The sequence below is a fragment of the Solea solea genome, chromosome 13 (assembly GCF_958295425.1).
Source record: "Solea solea chromosome 13, fSolSol10.1, whole genome shotgun sequence".
NCBI lineage: Eukaryota > Metazoa > Chordata > Actinopteri > Pleuronectiformes > Soleidae > Solea > Solea solea.
This window is the reverse complement of record NC_081146.1, coordinates 2,112,048-2,121,877: the sequence shown is the minus strand read 5'-3', so window position 1 is coordinate 2,121,877 and position 9,830 is coordinate 2,112,048. Positions and strand designations below refer to the sequence as shown.

General features: G+C 41.7%; 1 protein-coding gene across 6 annotated transcripts in view; it reads right to left on the bottom strand.

Annotated features, from left to right (window-relative positions):
- Positions 1-2,665: 2,665 nt before the first annotated feature.
- The window catches only part of lipeb (lipase, hormone-sensitive b), a 40,419-nt gene continuing 33,254 nt past the window's right edge, over positions 2,666-9,830 (bottom strand). For all 6 annotated transcript variants that reach the window (XM_058647249.1, XM_058647251.1, XM_058647254.1 and 3 more), the window contains 2 exons: positions 9,121-9,387; positions 2,666-8,355 (listed from right to left, as the gene is read on the bottom strand). In XM_058647249.1, coding sequence (XP_058503232.1) covers positions 7,951-8,355; positions 9,121-9,387 — 672 coding nt within the window. In that variant the 3' untranslated portion in view covers positions 2,666-7,950. The remainder of the gene's footprint in view (positions 8,356-9,120; positions 9,388-9,830) is intronic.

Here is a 9,830-nt window from a genome sequence, read left to right as displayed (position 1 = left end):
ATGAGACAGAACCTCATTGGTTAAGCATTAAGTGGTTGCTAACAGGTTGGAGAACAGCGTCTCTGGAGCAAAGGAAACGTGTTCAAATGACAAACAACAAATAACAAGTTCACAAAGACACAAAGGCAAATTGTAGTTGTAGAAATGAAGTTGTTCATTATGAGTGGATGGTGTTTTTACAGGTGTCATTTTTGTGACATTCATTCATTGGTTACAATTAAGGTGTGAAGAGGATTTTAAGCAACACAGTAAAGAATGCTCCAGAATGTGATCTCACACCACACCTTTAAGGTTAGGGAGAACACTGTGTGTGTGTGTGTGTGTGTGTGTGTGTGTGTGCGTGTGGACACATGAGCCACCGCCGATTGTAATCATGTTTTCATCAGAGGTCACGCACCTGTGAAGAAGCACCAGCTGGTGCTTGGCCTCCTACATCTAAGTTAATGTGACTAACCAGCAGGATACATATATATGTATATATATATGTATATATATATGTATATATATATATATATATATATATATACATAATAATATATAAACAAACAACAGGAGAATGTGGTGGCCTTCAAGTATAGATACCCAAGTATAGAGCTACATCACGGACATGTGTGCGTGCAGTTTGGGTCTGAAAACACTCGTAGCATTAACTTGTACAACAGTCCAACACATAAGACGTCTACGTGTAGAATAGTCGGCTGTGAAAATAGAACCATCAAAGTGTCCAGTTCTTCAGAATCCCGACAGGATCTCAGACATGGTCTTTGGCTCCAAGTGTTCAAAAGTCTGTGGTGATGCTACGTTTGTAGCGCTCACTTCCTGTCATGTAAGTTATCATTCATCAGCTCTTTGTGTTAGATTCTGATGAAACACCTGGATTTCACAGAACAGTGTGTGTCAGTGCACATGTGTCTATGAAACCTATGCTTCATATGCTGCTACAGTCCTGTTGTGGTCTGGGACGTAGCTAGCTTGTAGTTAGCTGCCGGCTGGCTAGCGCGTTGACAAGCAAACATGGTGTGTGCTAAAAGTGTTTGTATGAACATAGACTTTATCTATAAGGTAAGAGTGAATATCTGACCACTTGCTAATATCATCTACACAGTCTTTTATGAAGCTCAGGCAGACTATTGCTGTGGGCAAGTACTAAAGTATTTAGGTATTGTTTGCGGAGCTTAAAGCCCACATAGACCGGAAGCTCCAATTAACGCTGTGTTTGTGTGTGTATCTGCGTCATGACCTCGTTTATGAAACCCTAAAGTTTTAGAACAAACACTTCAGCCACTGCTGAGAAAATAGGCTTTTATTGTTTTCCTGGGCTCTGTGAAGCAGATCGGCACTTCCGTATGTTGATGATGTCATCAGTAAACCTCACCACTCCTCTCACCACCGCACAGTGGGAAAGCTCTCGTTGGCTGGCCAATCACAACACAGTCCACGTTCTGGGGGTGTGGTTTTGGTCTGAAACAGCGCGGCTGACGAGAGCGTCAGTGAGGAGATATTTTGATCGGCTTGTTTGCAGCGACTAGGAGGTTTTTAACCATGAAATATATAAAATATTGTAATGTTAATGTTAATTGAAGTGTTTTGCCCTAGAAGTTTTATGTCCATGGTTTATGTCATGGAATCTCATTTGGACAACTTTACAGGGAGATGGTGTTGGACGTGATTTCTCTGAAGTGTGATGACTCTTCTGTTAAAGATTTCACAGTGAACTTCACAGAGAGACATCTGATTAACCAGAGAGAGAGAGAAACCTGACATCACAGTTTTAAGGCATGCAGGAGTAGAAGTCTGGCTTTATGAGAAGGTCCTTGGGTAATTGTCTTCCCTGTAAGAGTTTCCTGGCCTGAAAACATGTGAAAACTGGTGTTGTATAATATAACTATCAAACTGAACAAATCCCTGCCTTCAGAACTCACCACCTACAGTATCAGAGGCTTTAGCACCAGGAAGGCAAAGCAGCCATTTGCTGAGAGTGAGGCCCCAAGTACAGATTTTGTTGGAACATCTTTAAATTGTATAATCAGCTATAAACAAACATGTCCCAGCAGAGTTTGATATAAAGAGCTTCATCATTTCAGAGCATCGTGAGAAGCTCATACTGTATTAATACATAAGTGAGGCTGAAGGCAGTCAATCAAACTAACTCATTGAGCTCATTTCTACTGTTCTATAAGTTGATCTGCAGGCCTGCATGATGTCGTCAAACATCGGACGATGATGAAAGAACGACTTACTGCAGAGAAAACAACCATCTGTTCAACGGAGAAACTTCTGTGTAACTGTGTAGACACAATGCATATTACATTACATTAAATATACACTGAAGATTCTTTCACAATACAGCTGCATGGCATCGATAATATAACTTTGTGATGAAGTGACTGACCTGAGCCTATCACTCGCTTTCCTTGTGCCGCCTCAAACTGAAAAGTCCTGGCAGAGGAGAATCTAGAGCTTTTTAAAGTTGATCATTTATGGCAATTTTAAAAAGCAGCTGTTGCACAAAGCATGACATTAAATGGCAACTGAAATGAACGAGTCCCTTATCTTAGGTATTAATATGGATGTAAGTGAACCACTCTTGTTTTCATATATTTGAATGCAGAACAGTCACATACTTTGTCTTTAATCTTCTTCTAAGCAGAGAGACGACAGGTGGTTCATGGGAGAATATATTTATTTAGATAAAAATGAACAGAAGAAGAAAACCAGCCTATGTCACACACAGCATCTCTTGTATGAAACCTACAAAGACAAATCAATAAATCAGCAATCAATCCGATTCACAAATCTGAAAATAAAAAATATCTACATGAGTCGTATATTGTTTAATATACATTATTCTTTTCTTTTTATTCACAGGTTTGCACTTGTGGTGATTTCAGCAAACAACAGCTTTGTTTCCAGTCAATGGCTTGTTATTTATTTTTTTTTTTATTTAAAGGCTAATAATCCTAATCCAGATGTGAACAGCATATTACAGTGCAGATAACTGGCACCTGCATTGTCACTCATACTATTTAGCAGCAAACACTAAACAGCGCGGACGACACAATCTGACCCGTCCTGCAGTCTTTGGTTGTGGCTGAAACTAAACATGAGTTCAAAATAATATGTGACCAGACTGAGGTCAGTCTAACATACAGATAACATACTCAATATAATCGTTTAACAGTTTACAAGTTTAGTGATATGTAAAACGGTGAATATAAAACCCACTGAACAGAACCTTCACTTCACTCCCATACTACTGCTTTCATTTAAATAAATGCATACGCTGTGTTAACAGCAGAGAAGATTGAAAAGGCTGCAGAGTCAAGAATGACACAGTTATACTTCTGACTTTCTGTTTACACCATAGTTTATCTCATATATTAGAGGAGAGAACCGACATCCTGTCCCATTGTTGTTCTCATTCTACTATTTAAATGAAAACAGTAGAATGGTGGTCGCTTAAAGGTGCAGTAGGCAGTTTTTTTTGTTTGTTTTTTTTAGCATAAACTGATCAACAATTTCCCAAACTTTCTACATGTGGACCCACTTCTTAAATCAAATCACAATATAAACTGTGACAAGAGCGAATGTGTGCATAAGAGGTTTGTAACTTAATTGTATGCATGTTACTGCATATTAAGGAACCAAAAAAAAAACCTGGGAACCACGTGTGGGTCGTGAACGTAGAGAAAGTTAAAAAAAACAGAATAAAAGAGTCTATGGCTTGTTTCACAGAGGCGGCAGAGTCTATGGGTTTTCATGTTAAGTAATGAGAGTGTTCTTAAGTCTCTGGTGGACAGACTTTGAGGATGACATCACGTTACTGGCATTACTCGCCCACTGTTCTGCTAGTTCTGTAGTGTCCACAACACTGCTGGTGGCCAACAGTAGGTGGCGTTGTAACAAACAAGGGAGACATGCAGCCAGTGTGACACCAGTCCATAAACCCATGTCCTTATCAACAGAGCGTTCCAGAGATAAGGGATTCCCTTGGTTTATCTGTTGCATATGAAATGAGCACAGAGAGCTGCGAGTATTTCCATATCAACAGTGATCCTGCCCACAGTGTGCATCTGGTTTGCATTGCATGACTGTAAAAACAATGAGGTAAAGATTAAACTACCTTGCTCAAGTTTGCAGCAGCAGCAGCAGCAGCATTTTTGCATCGCACTACATTAAAACCTACTCAGGATAAAGAAAATCTCTAGTGAGAGCAGCTTTCAGAGGGTAAAACAGTAGATAATCAAAGAACATCAACATATTGGGCAATAAAAACCTCTAAGTCTGTCAGGATTAGATGGATACACTGTGGATTATACACACACACAGACACGGTGAAGCAGCAACACTGACAACCACAGAGCACACACACATTTACGCTGAGCACACACGTAAGCATCAGTGGAGCAACAACACGACAACGTCTGACAAAAGTTAGTTAGTGTTTACTTTAGTGTTGAAGAAGTCCATTTATCATAAACCAGTTGTGCTGTGCTGCAGAGATCAGACTAACAGCTAACAACTGTGTCTCCACTGTTAACATCTTTATGTTCATCACACACTGAACACTATTGTGCACATATTGTGCACATTGACAAATGGGTACTAGACACATGTAGTGTGCACTGCTTTGTGCTGGGTGTGAGATAGTGAAAAAACACACATAAAACTGCCAAGGGTGAGAAGTTTAGGCTGGTTTTTCACAGCTTTACCATGTTTTGCTGTTGCTAAGAGAGATAAGCAACAAAGAAAGGCACAGTCGGTTGGGTAACGATGCTAAATACAAGGTTCCAGTACGGTATAGCTCCTCTAAAGCCACACATACATGCACCAAGCAAAGAAAAGGAAAAAGTCAACACAGGTTTAAGCCTAAAATACACTGTGCAGGTTGACAAACAAATGACTGTGAAAGTGCAGCGTCAGCATAAACAGCCTCTCGTCTGTGCATATTTGACAGGACGAGCGTACGACTGCTCCCTCCTCGTCTAGGCTTTGGTTCCCCTTCATCAATCTGACCAAAAATATTGCAGTAATACTCGCAGCTGACAGAAGTGAGCACTGGTCTAATCTTGTAGCATGACTTTGCTGCAGAAAATCCTGCTCTTCTTCAGATGAGGTGGGAGGATTCTGAACTCCGAGCGTCAGCTAAATCCTATTCATCACAGCAGCAGCAGCAGCAGCAGCTACAGACCTGGCAACCCCAGCAATGTTACCAAGGCAAGGGCAGCACAGTGGCAGCATTGTTGGCATCTATATTTAGTTGCAGCTGATAGAGGGGCAGACACGCTGAAGGACATTTGACTGCACTCTAAAGTGCTTGTGTGGCATCACGCTCAGGTTAGCGTCGACCACAGAAACAAAAATAAGAAATTTGAACCGCCAGCCTTGGCAGTCATCCAATCACAAGTTCAGCGGCTTTTACACAACAACTACTATAATCTGTATTCTTGGTGAGTGTCCTTAAGCTCTTCCTTACAGGAAGTGATCTGTGGAAAGTGGCTGTCAGGCGGGAAATCCTGTCGCATGACACGAGTGGTACTTTGACACATGTTCACAGGATAGTTCAGGGTTCTCTTGAAGAGAGATTACTGACACAGAGTCAGCGTGAGGCGTGAGACCATGATGTACGTCTATAATAACACTATCGCTGCTTTTATCTTCTCGCCAGTACCTGGCAAGACCGGAGACTTTACAAGACCTCCTGATCATGAGGACTATGAGGCTGGTTTTCTGCAAACAGACAGTAGGGGGCGTGGAGACAAATCTCCCCACAACAAAACACTGAACCATCACAATGACTCTGAAGCTGTTCAGTGACTTCAGTGTGTGGAATCCTTCATGTGGATTTACATGAAGGTTACAAAACAAAGCAACAAATGCATTGTGAGACAGCACACACACAGGTAAGAGGCTAAAATCCTTCTGTCCCCACTGGCAGCCATGCTTTTTTTTTTTTCTTCCATGTCTCAGGTTAGTTCCCGAAACCCTCCACTTCAAAAAAGAAAGAAAGAAAGAACTATCACTTTAAGCAATAACACCTGGTGAGAAACAGGAACAACGAGGGAGTAAATCAGTGCAGTGATGTCTAAAATATGTATTGATAGCTCAGGGCTGAGCTTTGTGCTGCCACTATCTCTCTCCCTCTACTCTACAGTTCTGCAGAGGGAGAAGGTCAAGCTACTATATTCAGTTTTCCTTTTTAAAAAAGGATGTCTCTTTCAGGCTCCTACGACAGATGATTGTTGATGAGAGTTCTTAAAAAGACCTATTTCCACGGGAGCCACGTTTTCAAGCATGTAGTGTCCATGTTTGGAGGATAACGCATCTCAGTGCAACTCCACAAAATTCACTAAAGCAATCGACAAACACAAACATCAACACTAAAAATAAAAAATAAAAATAAAGCACCAGGCAGTATCTGGAGAGATGACTGGAAACTAAGTCATCAGTGTGCATCACTGACAACAAGTCCAGGGATGTCGGAGCAGCTGTGGCTAAAGAGGCAGAGGTCAAATATTTCACACGTTCAAAAATGTATACAGGACAAATAAGAACATATAAATCTAATGATTATACTATATATATAAAAAAAAGAAGATATAAATAACAAAAGTAATACTACTGCATAGTGTTGCTGACGAGATTAAAACCTGCAAACAAAAAATAAGCAAAATGAGTTTGTCCAGTTTTTGGAGCTCGTCTTTGTGTTTCAGCTTGGTAATTCTATTACAGAGAAAGTCAACAGATTTATTATTCACTGAGTGAGCTGTATTGAATGCCAAACCGCTGTAATGGACAACACAGTGTGCAGCTATTAAGTGTGATTTAGAGCAGCTCTGTAAAGGACAAGTGGCCATTTTGATGGGAGACGACTGGATACAGAAGCGTAAAATGTGCCCACGGTCATCTCACTGGGGCCACAGACGACTGGCTCGGCCTAAATCAATCAACCATTTAGGTTTCGTCTCCAGAAATCTTCTGCTCTGCTTAAACCCCACAGCAGCTCTGTTTCTTACTGGAAATGTGCGCTACATATGTGTGTGAGTGCTGTCCTAGATCTAAGTAGCTTCTAAATGACCACGTTATTCTTAAACATGTCTTTCTTCTGTTTTCACTGGAGTGTTATGGTCAGATTTCTTCTGTTTTCACTGGAGTGTTATGGTCAGATTTCTTCTGTTTTCACTGGAGTGTTATGGTCAGATTTCTTCTGTTTTCACTGGAGTGTTATGGTTAGATTTCTTCTGTTTTCACTGGAGTGTTATGGTTAGATTTCTTCTGTTTTCACTGGAGTGTTATGGTTAGATTTCTTCTGTTTTCACTGCAGTGTTATGGTTAGATTTCTTCTGTTTTCACTGCAGTGTTATGGTCAGATTTCTTCTGTTTTCACTGGAGTGTTATGGTTAGATTTCTTCTGTTTTCACTGGAGTGTTATGGTTAGATTTCTTCTGTTTTCACTGGAGTGTTATGGTTAGATTTCTTCTGTTTTCACTGGAGTGTTATGGTCAGATTTCTTCTGTTTTCACTGGAGTGTTATGGTCAGAGTTCTTCTGTTTTCACTGGAGTGTTATGGTTAGATTTCTTCTGTTTTCACTGGAGTGTTATGGTTAGATTTCTTCTGTTTTCACTGGAGTGTTATGGTTAGATTTCTTCTGTTTTCACTGGAGGGTTATGGTTAGATTTCTTCTGTTTTCACTGGAGTGTTATGGTCAGATTTCTTCTGTTTTCACTGGAGTGTTATGGTCAGATTCTTCCGTTTTCACTGGAGTGTTATGGTTAGATTTCCGTCCTAGAAGCCCGGCACTATCCTTTACCACTTCCTTCCTTCCTTCCTTCTGTGTTTTATCTTTCCGTCTTTAGGCACAAAACTGCCTACATTTGTCTTACTTTGATTTAGTCTCTTCCTTCACTCCACGGGTGAATAGCAGTCCCTTAATTTAAATCTAACCTAATTTAAGCTCCAATTTCACCAGCATCAGTGTTGCACTGGGCCGCAACAGTAACTAAGTCCTCTTCGTCAATATCTTTGACCCCGCAACAGACAGCGTCCTCCTCTTCTTCAACGGGTCCAATGAAGAGAGAGGCCGCTTCTCCGGAAAAGGCTGACAGACCCCCGTCGGTCCGTTCCAGCTTCCGGTGCTTGCGTGGCTCCGGGGGAGTGTCCTCCTGGGTGAAGACGGCGCGAATCCGCTCCACGCAGACGTCGGCGGCCTCCCTCGTCTCCCTGGAGAGCTGCGAGAGGCTGAGGAAGCCGTGGGGGAGGTCGTCCACCACACACAGAGTAACGGGCTGATCCAGGGTCCTTAGACGCTTGGCAAACATGACGGAGTCGTCCAGCATGGGGTCCAACGCACAAGCCTGAGAGACAGCAGAGGGGAGGAGGAGACGGGAGAGGGAAGGAAGGGGCATGAATGGATAAAAAACAAATTAGGATTCCCTTCAGACATGTCAAGAATCTTAATTAAGGGATGCAGGAAAGGAGGGCAGACATCCCACTCTCTTTTGTCCCCGCTTTCTTTGCACTCTTGCTGACTCACTCCCGCAACTCAATTTCATATTAACAGCCTCTCTTCTGCCATCACACACTATCCGACTGACAAAAGTACGTATGACACCTGTGTGATACGACCCGTCTAACTTATAGTTAGGCATCGCTCCTCTCCACCGCTTCTGCCCACTTATCCATAATGGGACTGAGATCTTTTAGCTGCTCCGCCCCTCGGCTCTGGACTACACTCTCTCAGGACATGTGGACTTTAACAACACTGTCAACTTTCAAATCACATCTCAAAACACACCTGCTCAGACAGGCTTACCCCTCATAATTTATCTGATCTTATTGTTACTGTTTTGTCTTCTCTTTCATTCTGTATTTGAATTGTTTTATTATCACGTGTAGTCAAATTGGTTTTAAAAATTTTTTTTTATTGTTGTCTTTCTGTAATTCTTTTTGGTAAGGTGACCTTGAGAGTCCTGAAAGGTGCCTATAAATAAAATGTGTCATTATTATTATTGTTGTTATTATAATAATAAAATTGCACTTGTCCCTTTGACCGATGTGTCATCACATTTAACCATGTATATTCCACAACCTTCATCATCTCATCAGTCTGTCCTTCTTACCACTAGGTGAACAGGAGGCAGTCCTTTCAGCAAACTATCAGGGGCCAGAAGAGGCGAGCAGAAAGGATCTTTGACCACAGGAGAGCTCTGCATCCTCATCTCGGCCGGCTGCTCTGAACGCAGTGGCTCAAAACCCCGTGGAAACTCTCTCGAGACCGCAGACTCAGACACCTCCTCCCCAGCAGGTGGCGGTATAGCCACCAAAGACAGGTCACTCAACACAGAGGGGTCTGGGTCCTTGCAGAGGAAGAAATTCACATCCTCTGTCTGTGTGAAAGAAAGGACAAGGAATGATTCAATGTTATTAGACAGCACTGAGTGGACAAGGTAGAATGTAATGCCAAGGAAGTGAGATGTATGAGGAAATAAGGCATTAAATATTTGACAGGCAAGCTTACATATACAGCACACACACACACACACACACACACACGAGCAACACTTTGTCCTTGTGAAAATCTAAAAGCATTGGCACCATGCCTGAGCATCCTGAGCATCCTGGCTGAACAATCCTATTTCAAGGAGGAAAAGCATATTTAAAATCTTACGTCACCTCTGCTGGCTATTTATCCCAAGCCAGCGTCTAATCTAGACGGCCTGTATGAAAATAGGATGAGAATAATCTGCAATAAGAACCTTCACAACCAAAAGCTGCAGGGAAGACGGGATTTCATGATACAAGGCTAAAATATCTACATGCAAAAAAAAAA